Source organism: Epinephelus fuscoguttatus, linkage group LG20 (genome assembly GCF_011397635.1).
Source record: "Epinephelus fuscoguttatus linkage group LG20, E.fuscoguttatus.final_Chr_v1".
Classification (NCBI taxonomy): Eukaryota; Metazoa; Chordata; class Actinopteri; order Perciformes; family Serranidae; genus Epinephelus; species Epinephelus fuscoguttatus.
In genome coordinates, this window is record NC_064771.1 from 31,049,817 (window position 1) to 31,075,604 (window position 25,788).

A 25,788-nucleotide genomic window follows, 5' to 3' on the forward strand; every position below is an offset into this window, starting at 1 on the left:
AAGATGACCAACAAGAGCCGTGGTATTTACAATTTCATTTATTATTGTCAAAATTTAATATATGGAGTCTGATCTAGCCACCAAATCTGGAGAGTAAAAATATAAAATAAGACATTGTAAGGGAAAGGCACAGATTCAGCATGGCAGGACAGCAGCAGCTTCAGAAAGCAATACAATTATATATTTACATTCAAAATTTTTGAAACGTTTTTGAATATATTATGAACTTTGGAGAAATCTTACAGGAGTTCCTTTCGCCAGAAGATTCAGTGTGTTGTGGATTATTTTTTATAAGGCAACAGCTACACATTCACAGCTTGGACTGATTTCTCTAAATCCCACAGTGTACTAATTATTTCAAACTGTGGGAACATAGATCGTCATTACTGTGATCAAACATAAACTGGAGAATATTCTCTACCTCCCTCATGGGGAAAAAATATAACATCAGCTCTTCCTCGAGTGAACACAGTTTTATCCACAAATGTGTTAAAATGATTGCGAACAAACGTAGAAGTTACTAAAGTGCACGAGGTGCTTGATCTACGGAACAAGCGACAAGTATGATTTTTGCTGGAGCAGGAATTAAGGTTGCTGACATGTATAGTTTACTTGTAAACATGAACTATAAATGCACTCTACTATATACACATGTACAATCAACAGGAAAGCCAGTAGTCTAAAACCTAGGTGGATTTTTTCACAACTTATCTATGCAAAGAAATCATTTTTTTATTATTTGAAACCAGTTAAAGTATTTGAAAAATAAGTCTTCTGCACTATTTAACCAAACCTCCCATTCAAAAGAACAGTGTGTAGGATTTAGTGGCATCTAGTAGTGAGGATTGCAGATTGCAGACAGCTCAAAACTTCTCCAATATACGTGTTTTTACCGGGAGACAAATTATCCACAGACACCTCTTCCTCCCCAAAACAAACAGACTAGGTGATTTAAACCGGTAAAAACCCTGAATAAAGCAGTTTCATGTGACAAATCAGTGTTTTTCCAAAGGTGTTTGGCATGTTGGACACAGGCCCCAAGCCCAGCACCTGCTAATGTGTGCTGACATTTTTCTCTGATAACTTAACATTCCAGACGTTCAGGAGATTTTTATTCAGAGATGAATTATCAGCAGAGGTCTCTTCCTCGACAAAATAATTGGACCCGGTGATTTAAAGTGGTAAAAACACTGAATAAAGCAGTTTTATGTTACAATTTAATGTTTCTCCTAGGCGGTTTTGCACATTGCAGAAGGGTCGCTAGCCCAGCACCTGCTAATGTGTTCACCTTTTTTTCTGTTAACTAAAGATCCAGACGTTAAGGAGGTTTTTATTGGGAGCTGAATTATCAGCAGAGGTCTCTTCCTCTATAAAACAAATGCACCTGGTGATTTAAACCAGTAAATCAGGAGTTTTACGTTAAAAAATCAGGGCTTCTCCTATGCTGTTTGACACATTGCAGAAGGGTCGCTAGCCCAGCAGCTGCTAATGTGTGTTCACACTTCTTCTCTGACAACTTAAGATCCAGACGTTCAGGAGGTTTTTACTCAGAGCCGAATTACCCACAAAGGTCTCTTCCTCTACAAATTAAACAGTCTTGATGATTTAAACTGGTAAAAACACTGAACAAAGCAGTTTCATGTTACAATTCAGTGTTTCTCCAATGCTGTTTGGCACATTGCAGAAGGGTCGCTAGCCCAGCACCTGCTACTGTGTGCTCACCCTTTTTCTCTGACAATTTAAGATCGAAACGCTGAAGAAGTTTTAACTGTGAGTTGAATTATCCGCGGAGGTCTCTTCCTCTCCACAACAAATGCACCTGGTGATTTAAACCGGTATAAACACTGGATAAAGCAGTTTCATGTTGAAAAAAACATCTGACGCTGCTAACTATAGTAGCCAACGTGAGAACACAAAATGGCTGTTTAGATTATACACGAAGGAAAACATACTTATTATATCATATTCCATTCCTGCCAATATATACCTCTAAATCTTACACACTGGACCTTTAATTGGTTGGAAAAACAGTTTTCTTTCTCCAGAAGCGTGAAAACATTTATAACTCGTACAGCGTTTGCTTTCTGAAGCAATAACATCTTCATATGTATGCATTGATAGAGATACTATCTCCTTATTGTACTGCTGTACAATGTGAAAAATCATTTTTACTAAATCTAAAAGTGTCAAGGCTGAGTCTAGAGAACATGTACGTCATCCTAAAAGATGTCAAAATCACAGAAGAAACCGAAGATGTCCTACAACAAAAGGTTTTCATAACACATATTTGAACTGTACAATGCATCTAACCCGCTCTGGTCTGCCCCTGACAGGCAATGATCAGAGTGTGTTTACTGTGCAGTCAGCAGGTGCTGAGACATCATCAACAAACTACAGCAAAAAAAGTTGCGAGATTATCCCAAAATGTTGCCATCTGTGTACGACAACTGTCACAAGTGTCAGAGCCTCGCTGTGGTTCACATTACTGTGCTCACATTGATTAACGGCAGTGAATCAGACAAGCAGGAAAACAGGAACTAACTTCATTCTGGGTCAAAGTCGAAGTAAAGTGCCACAGCTCTGCAGCACTTTGTACCATCGCTTGACTGCGTTAATGCTAAAAGCATGCTTTAAAAACCAGAAGGGCACTCAGAGAGCGCAGACCTCCGCCAAGGCCAAATGCCCTATCTCGCAATGTTAACAAAAGTGAAAAATAATTTGTGTATCTGCCCTGTGATTCGAAATTTAAAAAAGGTTCTTCCTTGGCCCGTGCTACACCCTTCCACCAGGTTTCATTAAAATCGGGCCAGCAGTTATTCCGTTATGCTGCTGACAAACAAACAGAGGCAACAACCTGTCTGCAGAGTAACGTGTCAGCCTGAGCTGGAGTCGTTTTGTTCTGAACCGTTGGGTCTGACAGTTGATTTACAAGAGAGCAATAATGAACTTGTCATTTTTTAAATGAACCAGACCAGAAGGTTTTGTGTCCTTCGGCTACAACAAGTTCACCAGATCTGACGAAGGGCTGAAAACTGGATGTTACACTTCCTGTGTAAATCCAGCTTCACTGACGACAGTTTATATACACGTTGAGGTAAATGACCACCGGCAGGAGGAAACAGTTTGCTGATCGGTGTGCCAGTGAAAAGTGTTAAAGCGATCCAACTACAGGACGGGTTTGACCACTGCAGTCTCACTTCAGATGAGGTAGTCCAGATATACAGCGTGCTCGGCTGAGAGTTTCTTACTAGGAAAACAAAAAGAAAATAAATACATAAAGTTAGAACAGGATTTTTTTTGAATGGAGGATGAAAAATGACCTAAGTATCAATAAAAAATGAATGTATAAATAAATACAGGAATAAATGAATATGTAAATAAATACATGTACAAATAAACTATCACAGGAATAAATGAATAAATATGTAAATGAATAAATACAAAAATAAATGTACAAATAAATAAATATATAAAAATCTTTAAATAAAAACATGAATAAATAAATACATTTATCTAAATATGTATAAGTCTATCATATAAATAAATATAAATAAATAAATAAATAAATACAGGAATAAATAATATAAAATTAAATAAATGCTTAAATAACTACAGGAATAAATAAATAAATAAATGTAAATACATGAATAAATCAATACAGTAATAAATATGTTAAAAATAAATAAATGCATAAATAAAAAACTGAAAAAGAATACACATTGAAATAAATAGATAAATGCATAAATAAACATTAAAAATTAAACAGGACCAAAATAAAAAAAACATTTCAGATTTATTTGTACAACTTCCTTTTTTTTATTTTTGTATTTCTGTCTGTATGTTTAAGAGGTAGGAGGTCCAGGAGCTTCTTTATTTATGCATTTAATTTTTTTATTTCAGCATTTATTTATTCTTTTATAAATGTATTTCTGTATCTATTTATTTATTTATTTATTGATCCATTTATTTATTTATCTATTGATATTTATGTCATTTTTCATCCTCCATATATATACATATATATATATTCATTCAAGTTTAATAAGTAAATAATAGTATATGAAGTTTTATTTAATGCAGCGTTCTCTCACCATTCTGCTAATGTCAGTTGCAAAGGTGACACCTTTGCTTGGTTTATCCTGGGAGCCGCTGCTGCTGCCTCCAAGAGAGTTTCTCCTAATGATACCTGGGGAAACAAACGCGCATTTCAAAAAACATATTTAGACATCAGGTTGTCACTTAGTCACTAGGTTTTAATTGATGTGGATATTCCGGCTTACCTTGGAGTGGCAACATGTCCAGGCGCTGCAGGCTGTTCCTGCGGGACGAGGAGAAGCTGCTCCCCTTGGACAGGCGGCGCTGTCGACTGGACAGCATAGCAGCAGGAGAGACGATGCCTGGAGGGGGAACCTTCCCCATCTTCTCATACAGCTCCTCGATCTCTCTCTTCTGGGCGGCCTGCAGAGCCTGCACCTCTGTCAGGTGTCTGAACAGAGACACAACGTGACAATGTAAGTCGTTAAAGGCTGAGTAAAACAGAGTAAAACAATGACACCTTTATGATGTCTAATTTGCGACTGTCTTCTGTTACACCAAAACATTCAGTACAAAGTTTCACCACAGATCATAAAAGTCATTTAAAAGAGGGAGTGTCAGAGCTCTGGTCAAAGTTCTTGTCCTCTCCTCTTCTCAGTGCCGTCCTCTGTTTTAGGTTTATATTCTGTCTGTAGCACCTACTCAGTGATGAACTCTGTGTCCTTAGTGGTGTCACTTACTTGTCTCTGAGCTCCTGAAGCTCCTCCAGCATGTCGGAGTCGTCGCTGTCGGAGTCATCGCTGCTCATGTAGGGAGCATTACGGTTGTAAGTCATCATCCACAAGTGGTGAAGAGCGTTGCTGTACTGTGGGCTGCCTGCCCCTCCGTCCCACAGCCTCCCCTCCATCTCAGTCGCCGTCACTGAGAGTCCGCTGTCCGCAGACGTTCCCATCAGGCTCAGGCTGTACGCTCTCCTCCGACTCCTCTTCCTCGTCCTCTGTCGTTCCTCGACAATCTCTTCCTCTTCCTCCTCCTCCTCCTCCTCCTCCTCCTCCTCTTCTTCCTCCTCCTCTTCTTCTTCTCTGTCCTGCTGCTGCTCCTGGCTCCATCCCTGCCCGTCAACCTCCTGGAGGACCCCCGTGGTTGAGCCTCTGTGGGGGTGCGGGTGAGGAGGGGACATGGTGAGGGAGGTGCCCATGCTGGTCTCAGACTCCCCCTGCTCCTCTGTGCTGCTCTCTGATGACGTGCTGTTGCTGTCTGCTGGGGCAGGGGCAGGTGCAGCGGGGGCAGCGCCTGCTGGTGCAGCGGGCACTGGGATGTGCATACTGGGCGTCACCTGGAATCGCCCAACAGTAACTGGTGCAGACTGGACCTCTGGGATGTAGAAGAAGAGAAGGTGTTAATCTAAATACTCTGTGTTCAGATGGAACTCGGGAGTTCGTGTTTACGACACAGGAAGTCGTGAACTCTGAGCTCTCCGAAAAATTCCACATGACCCCATTTGAAGTCAGTATTCTCCAACTCCTCCAACTACATCAGCCGACATGAAGGCACAAATGTCCCTAGAGCTCGTGTTTGATTTGTCCGTGTCGGGCCACTGTAGAAACAACCTGGCAAACTCCTTAGAAGAGGATCTGCTCCGTTTCTAGATAAAAACAGCTCATTTTAAGGCAACAAAAACACAACTACTCTTCGTTTCAGGTGATTACACGATGATAACATCAACAGATGCCCCCAAAATAGTACTTAATCACTCTAAATTTACATCTGATATATGGATTTGTCTAAAAAGAAACACATAACATTGATTATAGTAAGTTGCAGCACTCCCTCTACTTACTTATAGTATCCATGAAAAAGAAGCTGAAACATCAGGACGGCCTGTTTATATGAGAGTCAGCCAATCACTGGCCACACAGTAGAGACTGTTCTGTAATCTGATCAGAGCTGATTGATCATCAGAACAAAGCCTCACTCTTTCCTGACATCCAGGGTCTGATCATTTTTTTCTGATTGCTTTGGCACTATCTTTGAAACTATCGGCTGTTTTTGCTAAAACCTCAAAACCTTACAGATCTCTTACATCTCTATAAGAGGCTGCAGCGAGGTGAGTTTTGTCATGCCATCTTCTCAGGAAGAGGCTAATTAACGCTTCAAAGTTAGGCTGGATTTTGGCGAGGGAGTAACTGCACAGACATTTCGCATAAGTCTCTTGACCACTGACCTCAAGATATCTGAATAACAATGGGTTCTATGGTTACTGACAAGTCTCCACTTTGCAGATATGCTCGCTTTATCCTAGTCCCATGAAGTTTTGGGCAAAAATCATGCTTTATAAATGTGTTGTTTTCGCCTACTGTATTTGAATATTTCTGCATACTGGCATCCCTGACCAGTTTTGGAATTGTATAAACTGGGTATGACTGGAAAGCTGAAACTCTTGTGGATCCAATAAGCCCAATTTTTTCCATGAGTGATGACGTTAGCTCCTATAGTAACCATTTCAATGTACTGAGACCATATTTTTAATTGACCTCACTGTATAAAATGACCTGTAGTGACCTCAAGGATAATCACAGCCTCATGAAACTTTACAGCCACACTGACATTTAGGGGGTTCCTCATTAGTTTCCAGAACAGAAGTGCTCACCATCCAGTTGCCAAAAAAAAAATGCTAATTCTTACAGAAATCACTAAATTTACTTCTTGGTGTCTTCATGTGGTATTTTGAAGTGAATTTTGACCAATTCTATCACATCTCAACTGGTAAAAAAATGCTTGTATTTAGCACCAAATCTGTGTAAAAATGGTATCAACCCCCCAAAAAATGAATAAATAAATAAATAAAAAATGCTGCAACAATTAATTAGACATAATTGAGCATGTAAACGGTCATCATGTACTTCCATCGTAACGTTCTAAGCTCCTTCACACTCTAAACTTTAAAAGATTTAATAGGTGCCTCGCCAAAACACAAAGTTAATTACATATTTCCGTTTTCCAAGAGAATCTCTGTATGTGTTTCTTGGTATCACTCCGTTTTCTTAAACAGTAATCGTCCTGTGTTGGTGAACACCCTCTATAGAGATTTGATTATAGCAGATAGAACGTCCTGTCCTGATAATTGTGATGGAGTCGTGTACCCGTGTCACGTCCAAGTGACGCAAACAGTTTGAGTCACTGCACATCTGCAGATCATTTCAGGGTTTAAAAATCCTGCAGTGCCTCATTTCACCCACTAAGTGTCCTTCTCACAGTAAACACAGAGGGTGTTTGGGTCAGTGCCCACTGAAACAGAGGGACTCTGTTGAATGTGGGCTTCTGAGGAGGGTATAAACACCAGCGTGGATATGGGAGGAGAGGCCCCTAACGAGCGTGGCCGCTCGCTGATTGGTAGTTGCCGGTGGGCAGGGCGGCAATCACACCTACGTTTGTGTTGGTTTTGAATGGAACATTACACCAGGACCCGCCATTACGCAATGGCTCCTGAGGCAATGCTAAAAGGTGATAATGTCACCAAGGATACGGCGCAGAGAAAGAGAGAGGGAGCTGAAAACAACCTCAAGAGGTAAATTGGCCATAACTGAGACATCAGGCTGTATTTAGACCTCATACATCATAAAAAGGAGCAGAGGAGAAAAAACTTGTAACATGTGGCTGTGGGTGCATTTGTGTGTATACACAAGCGTGTGTGTGTGTGTGTGGGTTTGTTTGGGGTGCAAACATAAACATCATACAGTGTATGTCATTCCCCAGCCCTCCCAGCCCCCTGGCCAGTAACATACAACACATGAGGTGTTTATGATCCAGACTGCTGCAGGAACGTGAGAACATGTACAGAATTATTTCTTACCAGGTTCAGTAGTGGAGGCTTTTGGTTTTGGGGTGCTGGTTTTTATCTCAGGTACAGTGGAGTGCAATGGAGTGCTGAAGGATGATAACTGCACGGGGAGAATAAACACAGTTAAAAACGTATACAAAACCCGACTTGCTTTTTCATCGCACTCAAACAGAAGTCCAAACAAACTGGCACCCAGCTATGCTGCTGGAGGGAATGTGGAGAAATCATGACCATGCTCATATTTGTTGGTCTTGTCCTTCTATTCAGACTCTTTTGAAGGAAGCAGCAACAATCATTTCAAAAACTTTGGGTTTTAGCATTAGTACAACATTCACATCCGTTTCTCTTGGAGTACAGATGATACCTATCTGCTAAGGATCCTGTTTTTGTAAACATTCCATGACCTCATATTTGTCTTTGTTTCGCTGTGTACATTTTTCTCTTCTTTTGCTCCTATACTTAAAAAACGTAAAAAATGTTTATAAATAAGAAGTATTAAAAAAAAAAAAAAAAGGTATACAAAAGGATGACATCCAGACGATGAACACGAGGTGCTGGACAAGATATGATGCATAAGATGGAAAAACAGTGTCCGCACACTGGACTATACTGCCATGACCATATATTTAATTTAATTACAACCAAGGTGACATTTTGAGCTAAACGCTACAATGCTAGAATAAACATTGTTAGCATCCGTAATACAGCAGTTTGGGTATTGGCCAGACATGACTGATCCACATGTTTCAGTTGTCAGTAATAGTATGTTATATTATTTTAAGGAGGGGAAAACAGGAGCACCTATATTGGATTGGTAATTAGTATTGGCAGATATCCTGAGTTGAAGGACAGTTCATTAAATCAAAGAATAGTTCAGTCTGTAAAATGTCAGAAAATAATGGACAAAGCCTGCATATTTCCCAGAGCCTAAGCTGACGTCTTCAGATACCTTGTCAAAATCCAAATATTTTAAATTCACAATCACATAAAATAGAGAAAAGTGCAAATCCTTACATTTAAGAAGTTGTCATCTGTAATTGTCTGTTAAAGGTCCAGTGTGTTGGATTTAGCGACATCTTGTGGTGACGTTCCAGATTGCAATCAACTGAAACTGATCCCATGTGCCAAGCATGTAGGAGAAGTAAGGTGGCTGATGATAAAATGCAAAAAGTTGCTATCTAGAATTACTCTTTGGTTTGTCTGTTCTGAGCTACTGTAGAAACAAAATGGCGGACCCTGTGGAAGAGAATCCACTCCCTATGTAGAAATAAACAGCTCATTTTGAGCTAGCAAAAAACCAACAATTCCAATTTTAAGATGATTATAAACTAATGCAAATGTGGTAGTGAGTGTTATATTTAATTTCTGCCAATCTATCCCCCCTAAATTCTACACACTGGACCTTTAATCAATGAATCAATGAATCATTTCAGCACTAATTTGCATGCACAGAACATTATATTAAAGGAGTATCAGCTGAGATAATAAACAGGTAATTTGAGGTAACTCACAGTGCTTTCTGGGCTCTCTGGGGGAGACGGGGAAAAATCTGACATGGAGGTTGAACTGGAGACTTCTGATTTGGGTTCAGCCTGGACTGGAACCTGTGCTGGGTACGACTCCACATAACTGTGGTGGATATTCTCCTGGGTCAGGCTTGGGGGACTGGTGGGGGGACTTAAGAGTTCAACCTGCTGCTGAGGCTCCGGAGGAACCAGTGGAGGAGTGGAAGGCAAAGAAGGTGGAGAGACGTGATGCGGCCAGCTTGGATGACTGCTCTGAGGAAACCCGGCTCCGTCCATCACAGGCGTATTCTCGGGACTGTGGTAGACGTTGTTTTGTGCTGGGATGCCCACAGTAGGGTAGGGGACCTCAACTGATGAGGTCTGATAATGTTGTGGGTAGACGGAGGGGTAAGCTGACTGTGGGGCCATGGGAGCTGGTAGCTGGGGGTGGAAGGCTGGATAGGAGGGCATCCCCTGCGCAGGCAGGCTCGCAGGAGGGATGAAAGACTGAGCCATGCTCATGGCCATGGAGATGACATTAGCTAAGGAAAATAGGGGCTGTGTGTGGGGGGGCCACATGTTGGGATGCTGAGGGGCAGGTGGGGACATGGTGACACCATCACTGTTGCTGGGGCTTGGGGTCTCATTCAGAGGACTTGGAGAACCAGGGGCTGGGGAGGGAACAGAGGGGAAGGTGGGGTTACTGGCTACACGTGTGAGGGGAGGATGCATGCCTGGTTTGGGGGACCCTGGAGGGCCTGGGTACGGGAATGGGAAGTGACTGTGGCCCATGTATGGCAAGTGGTAGTGCTGGTGGTGGGGCAGCAGAGATGCAGGGTTGTGATGGTGGTGTTGTTGATAATGAAGAGGAGACCCTGGAAGACAAAGATTAAAAACAATTTAAATCTGTAGTTTGAGGTCAGTCTTTGACATAAACTGTGCTGGAAAAACATGTAAAATAAAGTAAAAAAAGTCTCTTAATGTCTTAATTTAATGGTTATGTAATTATAATTTATTTGGATCATTGGCTCCTCCATCATACTAAATAGCTTCCCATTTGCAAATTACATTATCTGCTGACTTTACGAGCAACCAACAGCAGATACATGGAGAATAGCTAGGTTAGAGCATGCTGGCTAACATTAGCTAAAGTTACAGTTAGCTTGTTGGCCACTACGGCATTGCTCTTGACTAGTAGAAAGTGTTCTATAACATTACATCATTTATTTTAGGCTAAATCGACACCAACTGTCAAAATACAGAAGTTACTATCATGTATAATGTGAGCGGGGTAAGTAATTTGGCAAGCTAACCAACTAGCATATGCACGCTATTTTGCTAGTGATTGCAATAGTGAGCAAGCAAGCTAAGGTTAGCCAGCTAGCTGTAACTAAGCTACACTGCACTGATCTGGCGTTAGTTGCTCCGTAACTTTAGCTGATAAAATAGTTTGCAAACTGCAAGTTAGCCAATTAACATATCCACCAATAACATTAACAAGCAAACAAGCTAGCCAATTAACATATTCACTCAGATATTACTTTGCTAGTTATTACATTAACAAGCACGCAAGCTAAGGTTAGCCAGCTAGCTGTAACTAAGCTATGTTGTATTAATCTTGCATTGGTTGCTTTGTAACGATAGCTAGTCTGAATGATTAAATGACCTTCATCACAGTAGACAGTATTTTGCTACATTAGCTAGCTAGCAATTTGTCTGTGTTAGTAAGCAAGCTAGTGTTGGCTAATATTATCCAGCTAAAACCACAGTAACATAATGTATTTCACATGGCAGTGTTTCCTGTAATGTTAGGCTTTATTTTAAGCATCAGAGGGACATTATGATGTGGTGCACTAAATTTAACACACACCCACACATTTAACACAACGGCAGCAACAGTGTGCTGATCCGAAGTCAGTCCACAGGCTGCTAGAAGCAACCAAGAAAGTCGGGGCAGGTCCCAGCTTTTAAGTTTGGTTACAACCTGTTCACCCACTGGCAATAAATAAATCATACTAGTAAAAAGTTACATACAGAAGCTTTAACTTGACTAATAAGTGTAACTTAAAATGACACCCCCAGAACTGGACAGAACTGATCCAGAGAGACAAGTTAGATCACTCATTCTTCCTCTCTGCTCAGGGTTTGGTGAGTCTAATTCTCCCTGCAGCCCCCTGCCAAGACATACGCCATGTGGAGCATAAATCTTTTCCGCACTTTCAAAGAATGGGTTTCCATGGTGAACAAAGACGTTTTGTTCAAAGCAGTATCCGACTATAATTGCATTCGTAAGCTGGAGCAGTTGTACACCAGGCTTACATGGCTGTGAGGGATTCAGCATCAATGGAGCGAGGCTTGTGCGTATGACATTTTCGAGGAGTTTAAATGAAACGCACATGTGAGTGTGTACAAAACTGGGGGGGAGGGTCTGATTGTGAGATTATAGTCGGGATTTCTGCATCACTCTTTGGGGAAAAGTTCAGGATGCCAATATTCTAGCCCCATCCATTGATTCGACATTTACCTCAACAATGGCTCCACAGTTATAAACCACACCTCCTGCTCCTGATGATGCAAACCAGCCTCTACTTTTTCCATGCTGACGGAAACATAGGTGAGGCAACACTCTATAACAGTGGCAGGTGGCCAAGAGGCATTGCATAAGTGACCATGCAGTGGACATGCAGCAGAGAGGAGACACAGGACAAGAGGGGATGAGAGTGTTCAGATAGAGGGGACATATGGTGGGGATGTGCTCTTTAATTGACTTCAAATGCACCTCCTGTTAGGAAGGAGGGGGCTTTCTTGGAAATTCTGTAGGAGTTTTTGCTGGCAAACAGATGTTGCCGACTATCACAGCCCTGGAGAAAAGCTCATGCTTTACAGCGACAGCATTCACAGCTCCCTAAAAGCCAGAAAAGCGCCCTTCAGGTGAGGTAATTACCCAAGAGGCCCTGCTGCAAAGCAGACACAGACGAAGGCTTTGAGGTGTGGGGATGGTGGATGGCGCCATGCAAATGTCTGAACAATACCAAGAACGGGCTCTGAGAAGAGGAGGGGAGGGTTTATGAGGTAGCTGAGCTTTGCTTTGACTTATTCTTTGCCAAAGGACTGTAACAATTTTTCAGTGTGCTGAAACAGTAAACAATGCTGGGCCTCTTCACAGAGGGACCAGAGGGAGGGCCGCAGGGCCATTTACCTGGGGCGTTGTGGAAAGACTGTGAGCGTATTAGAGGTCGCCCAGGTGAAGTAATGTCTGCACTGAAGACGTCTCCATCGGGGCATGGGAGAGAGTCACACACCCCTAAGCTTGGGTTAGCCACACCGAAGTCTACGAGCAGACACACACATGCATGAACGGATCACCATGCACACACACACACACAACCATCATGCACAGGTAAAGAGATGCAACAAAGAAATGCAAGTTAATGTGGCAGGCTGTGAGTCTTTATGCAGTTCACACACACTTGATGTTACTTGGTGAATTTCAAACTCTAAAGATATGATTAAAAAAGGCAGGAGGGAAAATCTTAAGACGTTTATGTCATATCTAATCTCCAAGAGCATCAAATTATCATTTTAATGGGTAAATTAAGAGCAGACATGAGACTTACCAGGCAGAGAAGAGGAGGAGTGTGTTCGAGGCAGGGTGTGACTGTGCAGATTGGGCTGTAAGAGAGCACATGTGATAAAACTGTGATTCTGGAATGGAGAGTGCTGTGGTCAAATGAGGTCAGTTTTAATTACATAGCTCCAGTTCACAAAATATTTCATGACACTTTTCATATAGATCAGGTTTAAACCACATTCTCTAATCTATAGAGGCCCAACATTCCCCCATGAGCAAGCAAGGTGACAACTGTGAGGAAAACTCCCCTTTAACAGGTTGAAACCTCAAGCAGAACCAGGTTCTGGGTGGGTGGCCATTTGCCTCCATCGGTTCACTAGTACTGATGTGTTTTGACCTACATCTATCATGTCTGTTGCTGCTGAAGTGTCTTTAAAAGGGAACTCTACTTCCATAAGATTGGGGGACTTCTAAGACTCAGATGTGAAGCAAAACCAATGCAGAAGAGGCTGAGTTGATATGAATTTTAGCAGGGCTGCCCCCTAATAGTCGACCAAACATTAGTCGACTAGAGGGGTCATTAGTCGGCAAGATTTCATTGGTCACTTAGTTGCAGAAAATAATATATATTAGGAGCTGTGCCTCATCAAAACAAATCCAAACCTATATAACTGGACCATGTGGGAATTTAATTTGAAAGGACAGACACAGGAAGTGGCCATGCCCAGCAGTCAGACAGAAGTCAGGTCGAATTCCAGGGCTGGAAATCCAAAATGTGGGATCATTTTGAGAAGGTGAAGGACGCACCCAAGGTGATATCTAAGCTCATCTTCATTGGTCGACTACAAACATGACGTATCATCTGAAACATGGAAGTAGCTACATGCCCATTAGCTTTAGACATTAAAAAATATCTCAGTAACTTTAAGATTGAGTGCCACTGAATTTTGTCCAGACATTCATGATCCCGTAGTCAAATGTTTCAAATACCCAGTGAAGTAACATGTTCTTGATGGTTTGGCGCAGGTGTACTTTGTGTTTAGTGCTAATTCGCAAAAGGTACAATGCTAACAAGATAAATTAAAGGAAAACATCATCCCCAAATGATCAATCGTATATCAGATACTACTGATTTGCCTCCGAGGTGAACGAAGAATCCAAAAAACGGATAAAATTCTTGATGAATTGAACTCATAGGGGTCCACGTTGAACAATAGTATAACTCTATCAAAACATATGTTTACAAACTCTCACATAACTCACACAGTGTAATCCAAGTCTCATTTATCCAGCTGTATGCTCAGCACTTCCCAGACAGACAGCAATTCCTGACAGGGAACTGAATGGAAAATGAAACTTATCTACGCTCTATACAAAGCCAGACTCCATTGACAAAAACAGTCATTTAAGCTCACTGAACACAAGAGTTGGTGGTCTACCAGTGCCTCAGTCAGTTAGTTGGTTTGTGTTACTGTGTGACTTTGGTGTTGTAAAGGGTTAGTTCAGATTTGCCCAAGTCACACTTTTAGATGAACAAACTAACTGGTCGACGCAGCAGTTGACCAGCAGCTCTTGTGTTCAGCGACGTTAAATTACTGTTTTTGTCAATTGGATCTGGCTTTACAGAGAGCTTCAACTTTAGCTCATTTTCTGGGAAGTGCTGAGCATACAACTGGATAAATGAGACTTCTGTTATACTATGCCAGTTGTGTGAGAGTTTGTGACGAATGTTTCAATGTATTGCTGTTGTTAAACGTGGACCCCTCTGACTTCAATTCTTCAAGACTTTTCTCCGTTTTTGGATTCTTCTATCACTGTTTTCTTCAGAAATCCAATGCCACAGTGGTCGAGTAAATGATACACAAATGGTAATTTAGGGGGTGAACTATTACTTTAAGATCGTGAAAATGGTAAACAGTATACCTGCTTTACATGAGTACATTAACATTGTCATTGTGAGCTTATTTGTCCACAGTATCTATTCCTAAAACTCTGAATAGCACCCTCTCTCAGAATAACAACAGCCAATACAAAGACAGACAGATGAGTCTCTGGGCTCGTGGGTTTCTCCCAAACTCGAGTAGCTTGGTCTGTTTTTTTGGCTGGACAGTGCTGGGAAGAGCAGCCACAACGAATCTTAGGGGATGTGGTCCATGCAGTGTTTTTAATCAGGTGCTGGAGGGGAGCCAGGAGAGATTTGTCCACAGTGGTTCAGGGTAATTATGTAGCCAACGGGTCGGAAACATGGTGAACAAGGTAGGTAGTTGGCTGTAAGGGTTTACTGCATTCACTTGTGCCACATGAAACCACACTTTATTCTTTCCTCCACCATTTATGAACATCTTAGATCATTTTTACAGAAGGGAACAAGGAGATTTTGTTCTGCGTGTTCTGCAGAGTGGAACATACCCTGGCAGGACAAACACTTCTCCTTCCTGACATACTGTATCTGATTAGGTCATATCATGTATAAGATGGTACGGCTCTGATTGAGTCTTTTTTTTGGGGGGGGGGGGGGGGGTTCCTGGAAGTCCTCATTTTACAGTTTCACAGAATCTTAATTCAGAGAGGCTTAATAAATCCAAATATAAATTATTTTACCCATTCGATGTGGGCAGGAATGCCGGAAAGTTCATTATGGTGTGAGCGCTGGAAAGGATTTGTGGTTGCGGGAACAAATAAATGGGTTAAAAAAAAACAGAAGGCATGGGGTATGTTTCCACAAATCACAGGGATTTATGACAGCAGTGCTTTTAGTAACATTATGCTCTGAATGAAAGAACTACCTCAGGAACACTTAACCTTGTGTCTTTAAGGGCACGTCTCAGGAGGGACTGTGGACAGTGAAGAAAGCACTTTGAGGTTTTTTATTCCCAGCGTAGGAAGCAGTACTCTACAGCTCTCCATTTGGACCAGATTTACAGGCATGCTTTAGATAAGCACAGCTGGACTGACTGTAGCTGATGTAATTCATAATGATAAAACAGCACAGTCAAACACTCACTTCCTTTGTTCTCAGCTAACAATGCTGTAATGTGGAGGTGTTGCTGCTGACCTGCGAGGACGACAGCGAGTTGACCCCGTTGTGGAGAGCAGGCTGGAGGACTCGGTGCTGCTCCTTAGCCATCAGAGCCTCGGCCCGTTTGATGATGTCACCGATGCGGTGGATGAAGCCCTCCTTCTCTGATGGCAGGATGAACTCATTGTGCACCTTGAAGTTAAAAAGGACAATGATGGAAAGAGTGTTTAGATATTTAAGGAAAAGCAGTGATGTCTCAATGAGAAATATTGTTTTAAGTACAAGTCCAGGGGCTTCATTACAGAAACTTCCTTCATCTGAAATCATATCCTAAAAACCCATGAAAATAGCAGAGGATTTATATTTTGATTAGGTTTAAGACACTTTCAGCATAAAATGATGCAAAAAAGGCACAAATTGGTGCATAATAACTCACCAGAATGATAGAAAATCAAGTGTTTGACGCCCAAATTTTCCTTAAGGAGGACCCAAACCCTCTATTTCTTTTACATGTGTCCCCACAGTGCATGCACTTATCCCTGTACCACCTTACAAAAACAATTATGGTCAGAGATCATTTTCTCACACTAACACTAAGATCTGGAACGAGATCCCGTACAACATTAGAGCAATAACCTGCATGTAAACACTATCTGATGGAAGGACGTACCTGCAACCACTGATTTAAATCTAACATCCCATTTTGCTCACTCCACTTAAGTCCTCTACTGTGCATTGTCTACGTAGCTGCCTATGTTTTGTCGTTTTGCCTCTGCTGATTGTTTCTGTATTTATTTCGTATTATAATGTGTTTTTTAAAGCGTAACAGGAACCTGCAGAAAACCAGTTTTTAAGTGAGTCAGGCCAGTTTTAACCGGGACACACACGGTCACTTGTGTAAATAAAATGAATGAATGAATGCACATATGTATTTATTGTTCTTGTTTCTTTTGTTGTATTTTTAATTTTTTAACTTTAATGTAGCGTTTACATTTTTTATTTTATTTGTGCTTTTGTGATTTTAGTTTTATTTATATGTTTGCCTTTTAGGAAGGAGATACTTCATTAATCCCAGAGGAGGATAGTTAAAACTAAATTTTTTCACAGATCCGAAATACACACACGCACAAACATGACCTATACATGTTTTAAATGGAGAGATGTCAGAGTGTGGGGGCTGCCGATGGACAGGGGCTCAAGGGCACCTCGGCAGTGCCTATTTTACAGTGTGAATATCCATTTGTAAACGACATTGGGGTGCCTTTTTGGATATCTGTGTAGGAAATATAAAAATCTTAATTCAAGAAGAAAAAACACCCACTGAACTTTTAGTCCATCAGATCTTCTCTATATAAAATCCTTAACTGCAAAGTTTAGATAGCAGAAGTTCAATATTTTGCACTAATAAGTAGAAAACTGAAGATGCAAAGTGGCAGAAAATAGAAAGTAAAAGTACCTTGAAGCTATACTTAAGCACAGAACTTGAAATGTACTTTCCACCACTGTAAAGGAGTAGATAGAAGAATACATGCTTCCAAGATTACAAGACATACTTATTGTCTCTTTGTGTGTCCATCTATGAAACCACCCAGCCACCTCCCCTCACTAATAGTTATTCTTGGGAAAAAAACATAAATCATCCGTCCACAACAGAGCAGTTTGTTAGAAGAGCTTCTGAGTTTTGCATATTCATGCAGTTTCGAGTGCTGTGAATTGTGGGTTGGGGCGTGGTGACCGTACCCTGTCAGCATGGCATAATTCACCTCATTTAAAACCCTGCGCTGAGAACCACGGGGGCTGCTGTGATGCCAGGCGCCCGTGCTGCGCCAAGACTCCGTAAACAAAAGCCCACTGTGTTTTTAAGAGTCAGGAAAACAGTGTACATTCAGTGGGGAAAACGTGCTGCTGCCCCGTCACGCCTTGTTCACGCAGGCTCGTGCATGTGCGCTCAGAGACAACAGGGGGGATGGGCTGCTCACCTGCGTCACGCACTTCACAAAACATTAGATATATTATCAGTCAGAGATATGATCGACAAACAAAAAGCCGTTAACTGGAAGCAGGATGAATCATGTGTGCGTGCAGCTGAGATAGAGGAATCTGTCTGACTTTATCAGCTGATAACTGAGTGACTTCATTTATTTATTTCTGTATCCTATAAAGTTCTGGATGATTTAGCCTCTAGTGAAGACTGATTAGCTCCATTGTTAACCCTTTACGCCCCCTTTATTTCTTAATTCGGCTTTAATGTGAAATAAAAAACTTGTGCTGTGTAACAGTATTATTGCACCATTCAATCAAATGGAAATATCATAGATGTCTTGTGCAACATTTTTAACATGTTTCAACAAAATTCAGACTGACATATATGTTAACTTTGGAAACTGTGGACTCTCCTCTAGAATCTGAATAAAGTGAGTAATGAGTTTGTAATAACTTCCCCAGGCTGTGCTGGTGTGTACGTGGGAAAGCAACAAGTTAAAATGACCACCATGCGTTTTTTTTTCTTTTGATATCTTACAAATGAAAACATAAATGTAAGTTTTCATTGTAAAATAGGAGCAAGACACACAGACTTTGAGGTCACTTTGTGTCTCCTTGTGGTTGTTTTGTGTCTCTTTGAGGTTGTTTTGTGTCTTTGGAATAAGTTTGTGGGGTTTTTTTTTGGTTGTTTTGCATCTTCTTGTGGTTGTTTTGTGTCTCTTTGTAGTCAGATTGTGTCTTTTTGAGGTCGTTTTGTGTGTCCTTGTGGTTGTTTTGTGTTTCTTTGTAGTCAGATTGTGTCTCATTGAGGTCGTTTTGTGTGTCCTTGTGGTTGTTTTGTGTTTCTTTGTAGTCAGATTGTGTCTCATTGAGGTCGTTTTGTGTGTCCTTGTGGTTGTTTTGTGTTTCTTTGTAGTCAGATTGTGTCTCATTGAGGTCGTTTTGTATCCTCTTGAAGTAAATTTGTGTCTTTTTTGGTTGTTTTGCATCTATTTGTGGTTGTTTCATGTGTCTTTGAGGTCGTTTTGTGTCTCATTGTGGTTGTTTCGTGTCTCTTTGTAGTCAGATTGTGTCTTTTTGAGGTCGTTTTGTGTGTCCTTGTGGTTGTTTTGTGTTTCTTTGTAGTCAGATTGTGTCTCATTGAGGTCGTTTTGTGTGTCCTTGTGGTTGTTTTGTGTTTCTTTGTAGTCAGATTGTGTCTCATTGAGGTCGTTTTGTATGCTCTTGAAGTAAATTTGTGTCTTTTTTGGTTGTTTTGCATCTATTTGTGGTTGTTTCATGTGTCTTTGAGGTCGTTTTGTGTCTCCTTGTGGTTGTTTCGTGTCTCTTTGTAGTGATATTGTGTCCCATTAAGGTCATTTTGTGTCTTGGAGCAAGTTTGTGGGTTTTTTTTGGTTGTTTTGCATCATCTTGTGGTTGTTTCGTGTCTCTTTGTAGTGATATTGTGTCCCATTAAGGTCATTTTGTGTCTTGGAGCAAGTTTGTGGTTTTTTTTTGGTTGTTTTGCATCATCTTGTGGTTGTTTTGTGTCTCTTTGTAGTCAGATCGTGTCTCTTTGAGGTTGTTTTGTGTCTCATTGTGGTTGTTTTGTGTCTCTTTGTAGTCATGTTGTCTCACTAATGTCATTTTGTGTCTTCTTGACATAAGTGTGTGTCTTTTTTGGTTGTTTTCTGTCTTCTTGTGGTTGTTTTGTGTCTCTTTGTAGTCAGATTGTGTCTCATTGAGGTCATTTTGTATCCTCTTGAAGTAAATTTGTGCCTTATTTGGTTGTTTTGCATCTCCTTGTTGTTTTGTGTCTCTTTGTAGTCATATTATGTCTTATTGAGGTCATTTTCTGTCTTCTGGACGTAGGTTTGTGTCTTCTTGTGGTTGTTTTGTGTCTCTTTGTAGTCAGATTGTGTCTCACTGAGGTCATTTTGTGTCTTCTTGTGGCTGTTTTGAGTCTCTTTGTAGTCTTTTTGTCTGATTTGGTAGTTATTTCATGTCACTTTGCATCTCTTTGAGGTCATTTTGAGTCTCCTTCCTGGTCGGTACATGTTAATTTTGAGTTACATTTTGCAGATGAAAGCCAGGGGGGCCCAGTAGGCTCATGCAGTAATCCATGTTACAACTGTCCCGCTTAGTTTTAAGCATTGAAAACGATTCTGTCACTGTCACTTGTGACCGATATATCTGCTGTCTTGCAAAAGTTAATAACGTTCATTTTGAATATAGGATCAGTCAAAGAGCTCAAACATTTGCTATCCAAACAATTCTTTATTTTGCTATTACAGAAATTTCTTTGGGTTTGGACTCTATCACCAATTATTTATTAGTTAAAGCTTAAAAAAGGTCCACTGGGGGATATCCCAGATCTGAATCTAATCAATTGTTACTTGATTCAGAGGCTAGTTTAACATAAATCCAATACCATTCCAAGCTTGAGTAAATAGCTGGGACAAAAAGAAAAGACACCCTTGCTTTTTTTAACCCGACTAGTGGTTTTATTATTGACACTCTGAATATGGAACCTGTTGATCATTAAGAAGCAGGAATGACTCACCATGACAGCAGCGATGTCCTCAGGGTTATCTCCATCCAGGTCAAACTTGAAGGTCACCATCTTGTCATTGTGCGTCTGCAGCTGACACTCCACCACCCGGTCCACTTTATCAGAGAGCTGCAGAGACAGACAGGATCAATGGTAACAACAGGGGTCTGTTTACCCTCTGAAGTTAAACACAGGAGGAACAATGCGTTTTTGTATGTATGTGTGCGTGCGTGTGAGCAAACGTCTACTGTATGCAGTGTGTTTATATGTGCACTGCACTCTTTGCACCACTGTATGCACATGTGGTTGTGCATGATCTGTTTGTCTCTGCCTCCAGTCCAAACATGCTCGTTAAAAGACCGCAGAGTGTCCTGATCAGAAGAGAAATGTACTGCGGTTGCCCGGGGAAAAACTGATAACGTTGCATAACCAGGGTGGAGCTTTACCGCTCGCTCATAAATAAAATGAATCTGCTAATTCAGTCATTAAAACCAGCTGGTTGATTTATTTGTTTATGATGAGCTGTTGCAATAAAACAAAACTTTTGATTTATTGTACCCCTGTGATGCGCAGCCTTGAGCGCGCCCTCCTCCTGAACAGCTTCCCAGCAGTTCGCCTCGCAGCTGTTTTCTCGCCCTTCTCTGATAGGCCCTCGTAGCCATCACTCAAGCCTGAAGTCACATCGGAGGCATAGCTGAAGGGAAATAAATTATACATGCTACTGGTTAGAAAACACGCCAAGGAAACATTCCACTTTTCAAAGTAAACTCATCATCTACAACAGAAGTGAATTGAACATCCATCACGGCTGATTATCTTAGCACCACACATAATAATAAACAGCACTCTGAGATGTCAAATAAAGTCATGATGTGTAACAGTGGCATGTATCTTGGGTGTAAACAGCAGAGTTAAACAATACAGTTCAGCGAGGCCTGTTCAGAGTCTATATGAAGCTCCAGAAGAAGCAACGCGCCCATGTGACTTGTTGTATTTATACAATGAATGAGTTTTAGGTTTCAGAGAACTGGAGAACATTCAGTGAATTTTATAAAAAGCTTTGGTTCAGCTAATTGCGTCTCCTGGGTCTTTTTGGATTGCTGCGGTCACAGACTCCCCTCTCCAACACAGGCTGCAAACATTTACAGGCCTACCGGTTGGCAGCGTCCGCCTGTCTCTATTTAAAAACCTCCAGCGCAAAGCCGGTAACTGTGGTTCAAAGTAAAGCCCGTTTTCACCTTTAAACACTGAGGACATGGAAATTAAACAAAATAGTTTGTGTTGATATTGCAAGCGATGATGAAATGCAGCTCCGCTCATCAGTAATCCGTGGCTTTTCTCAGAGAGGGAATTAATTAATGGATCCTAAATAGTGCACGCCTAAGCTGTTGTGAAACATTATACCCAGCCAGACTTGACATTTGTTGCAATCTGCTATGGTCAAGTCAGACAAACTGACAATCAAGGAAGACACACTAAGTAAAGCAGGCTGTGTTTGTTTTATAATACTTTGTAAATCCCACCTGTATTCTAAATAATGCACGACATATTCTGAACTAAATTAACTGTATTTAAAGGGTAACTTTAGCATTTTCCAACCTGGGCCCTATTTTCCCATGTTCGTGTGTCCAAGTGACTAAATGGAACAACAATTTCTGAAACTGGTCCAGTACTGAGAGAGCAAGCTGCAGCTGGCAGCAGTGAAACAGGCTGCTTTGTAACCATTCGGGGCCTTTACACCCTCAACGTGCATCGACTTCAAGCGCTTGTTTTTGCCACTGACAGACTCAGATGATTATTTTTAGTGTCTGACAAAGTTATGGAAAAGATCCCAACAAAGATAGACCTTTCTGTGAAAGAGTAAGTCCCTTTCCTTTTCCTTTTTGTTTAACCAGAAACAGCCAAATTCATCATTGCCAAACCAACCAGACTCCATTCAAATAAATAGTCATTTTAGCGCGGCCAGAGGCAGCATATTTTCACATCTAACTGGGTGAATTAAGGGTTAATTTCAACCAAACCAGAGTTGGTGATTGTTGGAACAGTGGAGAGACAAATAAAGACAGCTTCTGTGAGTTTTATTTTGATTCTGTCGGCTTTGAAAAACTGATCTTACTTTACTGGAAAAGCTCTGTTGTTGTTTTGATTTTGGTTTTGTTTGCTTATAGTTTGCTACTTGTCTCACGTGTCATTTTTGTCAGGGATCGTGTTTGTGGAATTATTATTTTTTATTTTCTGTAAAAAAAAAAAAAAAAAAAAGGAAACGTAACTGTCAATTGTCAATTTCACTGTTAAATGACTGGTTTCCCAATAAACATATCTGAAAGATTCTGTCGGCTTTGAGTGAAGTGTCTTTCATGATGAGAAGATTACAGTTTATTTAAAGGGAGTTTGGTGATAGTGATTTCAGGGTGGTTTCTGGTCAAACAAAAGGATCTTACTCTTAAACAAAAAGGTCTATCTCTGTCAGGATCCGTCCTATAATGTTGTCAGACCCTTACAATAATAATCAGTCTTTCAGTGGTAAACACTTTTTGTACTTTTAGTGGACGTACTGACGGTGCATAGTTGCCCATAAGGATTACATTGCACCTTTTTTTCCTGCTCATAGTGGACCAGTTTCAAAAACTGTTGTCTCCATTAGTCACTAAAGCCCAGTTCAAACCAAAGATTCATGACGAGACGAGTTGAAACATGCAACTACTTGCAATGCGCCGTTCTGCAACGTTCTAAAAACCTGCCGGTTCACACCAATGCAACTAGATGAGATGGTGTATCACCTCTATGCAACAACTCTCTGTACTTCTGTTCTGCTTATTTTGTGGCTTAATATAATTTGTAGCTTCCTAAAATATGAAACATTGGAAAGTACGGTCCAGTTTGACAAATTAATTTTGAAATCTAACAATTTTGACAATTAATTAATCATTTATGGCAGGATTTGCTGCTTATATGTCACTGTAAACTGAAAATTGTAGTTTTGGACAATTATTATTATTATTATTATTATTATTATTATTATTATATGTTTTTAATTAATTTATTATTGTATTATTATAATAATTACTGTTTTACTTTTTCCATAATTATTATTATTACTTTTTATTATAATTTTTTCTTTGTGTTTTTTCTCTGTTTCTTCATATTATGTTTGTTTATATGCAAAAGAAGCATTGCATACCCTGTTATTTTTGAAAATGATGCCTCACAATAAAAAAACACATTTAAAACTAGTTTTGGATTGTTGGTCGGACAACAAAACAATTAGAGGATGTGATCTTGGGCCACAGAAAATGGTATTTTTCACTATTTTTAAAAAGAATGTGGTCTAAACAATTAATTCACAAATCACAAAATAACCAAGAGATTAACTGAAAACAATCATTATTTTGCCTTGTTAGTGAGAATCACACCTCAGGTTGTGCATGGCGGCAATAACATTATAAAAAAATATTATAGTCTCTGAACAGATGATGGAGCCCAGATGACAACACACACACACACACACACACACAATCTGCTCTCATGCCAAGAATAAAGCCGCTCTCTCCCCAACATCCCACCAACATGGAAAACAGGGCCTCCACAACATCACACAGAGACCTGCGAGGGTCCGCTCTGCCTCACCGCAACAAAAACACAGAAGAGTCTGTCGATTGCCTCGAGCTTGTTGTTACAGCCCCGCAGATGTGGAGGAGGAGGAGGAGTTATAGAGGGAAGACCAGACATTTCTACTGGATTCACATTGATTTTCAGGCCTCCAACTCAAATAAAGGAGGGACTATTGAACTCCATTGTTCGTTGGATGTTAAAAAAAAAAAAAAAGCAGAGTGAAGATAAAGGAAGGCTGAAGAACGTTACCTGTCCACAGGAGAGTTGAAGCCACTCGGGAGCTGCGAGTTGCCGTGCTCTACGTTGTTGGATACCGCGATACTCTAAAAATAGAAATAAAGGAAGTGGTGAGGTGAAGTTGGATGAAAGACTTCCACTGATTTCTTCTGCTTTTGAAGATTTAGTACAAGACAGTAGCCAGGAAACATTTTCACACATTTTCCACATTGTGAAATTTAAATGTAGAAGTATTTAATTCACTACAAACCACTTTTTCTTAATGTGACATTACTTATGAATCAATTAACCATTAAATCCCTCAATCTGACTTTTCATCCAGCGCCATTAGAAGGTTCAAAATCCAGTTTTTCCAACACTTTGGTTGCATGTAGTCGTGGACGAAAGACTTGTGCTGGTGATAGTGCAAGATGCAAACATTAATGGCTGTAAAATGAAATGCTGTGTGTTGACTTTTAACATAAGATGGATAGAATAGTATTGCTGAGTAGGAAAATAATTAAACTATTAAAGCAGATTAAACATAGGGAATTCTGGGTAGTAATTTCTCCTCAAATAACTAAGAATTATCTGTGATTATTATGGAGTCAGAACTGTTATCAGCTTTTCTTTAGGCATGATTTATGTCCTCACACCTAAAGGTTTCATGTATCGTACTGTCGGGTGTTACTTTCCAACTACACAATGTTTACACAACTCCCTGTCAGCTCTGTATTACACTGAGTAATGCTGATGAACGAGGTCACGTGAAGTCCTTCTAGCCTCCACCCTCAAGTTTTTTATTGAGGTCACTCACCGAAGGGAAGCGGAGGGCTGGGACTGGGGGGCCGTTTGCAGTCAGGGTGCTGTTGTGTGTGGCGGGAGGGGTCGCAGGCGCGTTGAAGCTGCCGGCCTCCAGCGGATCCTGAAGCCCAGAGGAGCTCAGATAGCCGTCCGTCTCACAGTCAGCTGTTATAACAGAGGGACATAAACCATTAGCATGTGACCAGCTGGGGCCTGAGCGACTGACACAAGCTGTACCACACGCACACACAACTTGAACGGAAACACATGCATCTAATGACCCCAAACTGAGGCATACCACACACAAACAATAAAAACTGTACTGTTTCACTGTAGATTAACACTGCTCTGGACACACAGGAGAAACCGATTCACGCAGAGCACCAACAAGAATATTTGGGTTTTTGTTTCAGATAAAAACTAAGAGAAACACTTACAGTATGCACACACACACACTGTGAGGTAAGACCTACAGGGACTGAATAATTGAGTTATTCACAGTTTCACATTTCACTGTACACCTCCCATGTGCTCTGAGATCAGAACAGATCTGTGTTCAGTACAATCGTACAGCTAATGCAGCGAGAAATATTTGTCTCCAGAGGTCATGATGAGTTCTTGATGGGAGCTGGGAGGTCAGGAGTTTAATTTGGCAGAGCCATCTGATGTGAA

The 25,788-nt window shown here is 40.8% G+C and overlaps 1 protein-coding gene across 3 annotated transcripts in view; it reads right to left on the minus strand.

Annotated features, from left to right (window-relative positions):
• Positions 1-20: 20 nt before the first annotated feature.
• wnk4a (WNK lysine deficient protein kinase 4a) overlaps positions 21-25,788 on the minus strand; it is a 65,563-nt gene continuing 39,795 nt past the window's right edge. For 2 of the 3 annotated variants that reach the window (XM_049563201.1, XM_049563200.1), the window contains 13 exons: positions 25,130-25,281; positions 24,346-24,419; positions 21,043-21,178; positions 20,497-20,613; positions 16,008-16,163; positions 12,999-13,053; positions 12,581-12,712; positions 9,388-10,256; positions 7,889-7,976; positions 4,776-5,409; positions 4,281-4,486; positions 4,092-4,186; positions 21-3,247 (listed from right to left, as the gene is read on the minus strand). In XM_049563201.1, coding sequence (XP_049419158.1) covers positions 3,245-3,247; positions 4,092-4,186; positions 4,281-4,486; positions 4,776-5,409; positions 7,889-7,976; positions 9,388-10,256; positions 12,581-12,712; positions 12,999-13,053; positions 16,008-16,163; positions 20,497-20,613; positions 21,043-21,178; positions 24,346-24,419; positions 25,130-25,281 — 2,717 coding nt within the window. In that variant the 3' untranslated portion in view covers positions 21-3,244. The remainder of the gene's footprint in view (positions 3,248-4,091; positions 4,187-4,280; positions 4,487-4,775; positions 5,410-7,888; positions 7,977-9,387; positions 10,257-12,580; positions 12,713-12,998; positions 13,054-16,007; positions 16,164-20,496; positions 20,614-21,042; positions 21,179-24,345; positions 24,420-25,129; positions 25,282-25,788) is intronic. The other variant, XM_049563202.1, reaches the window with a different exon arrangement.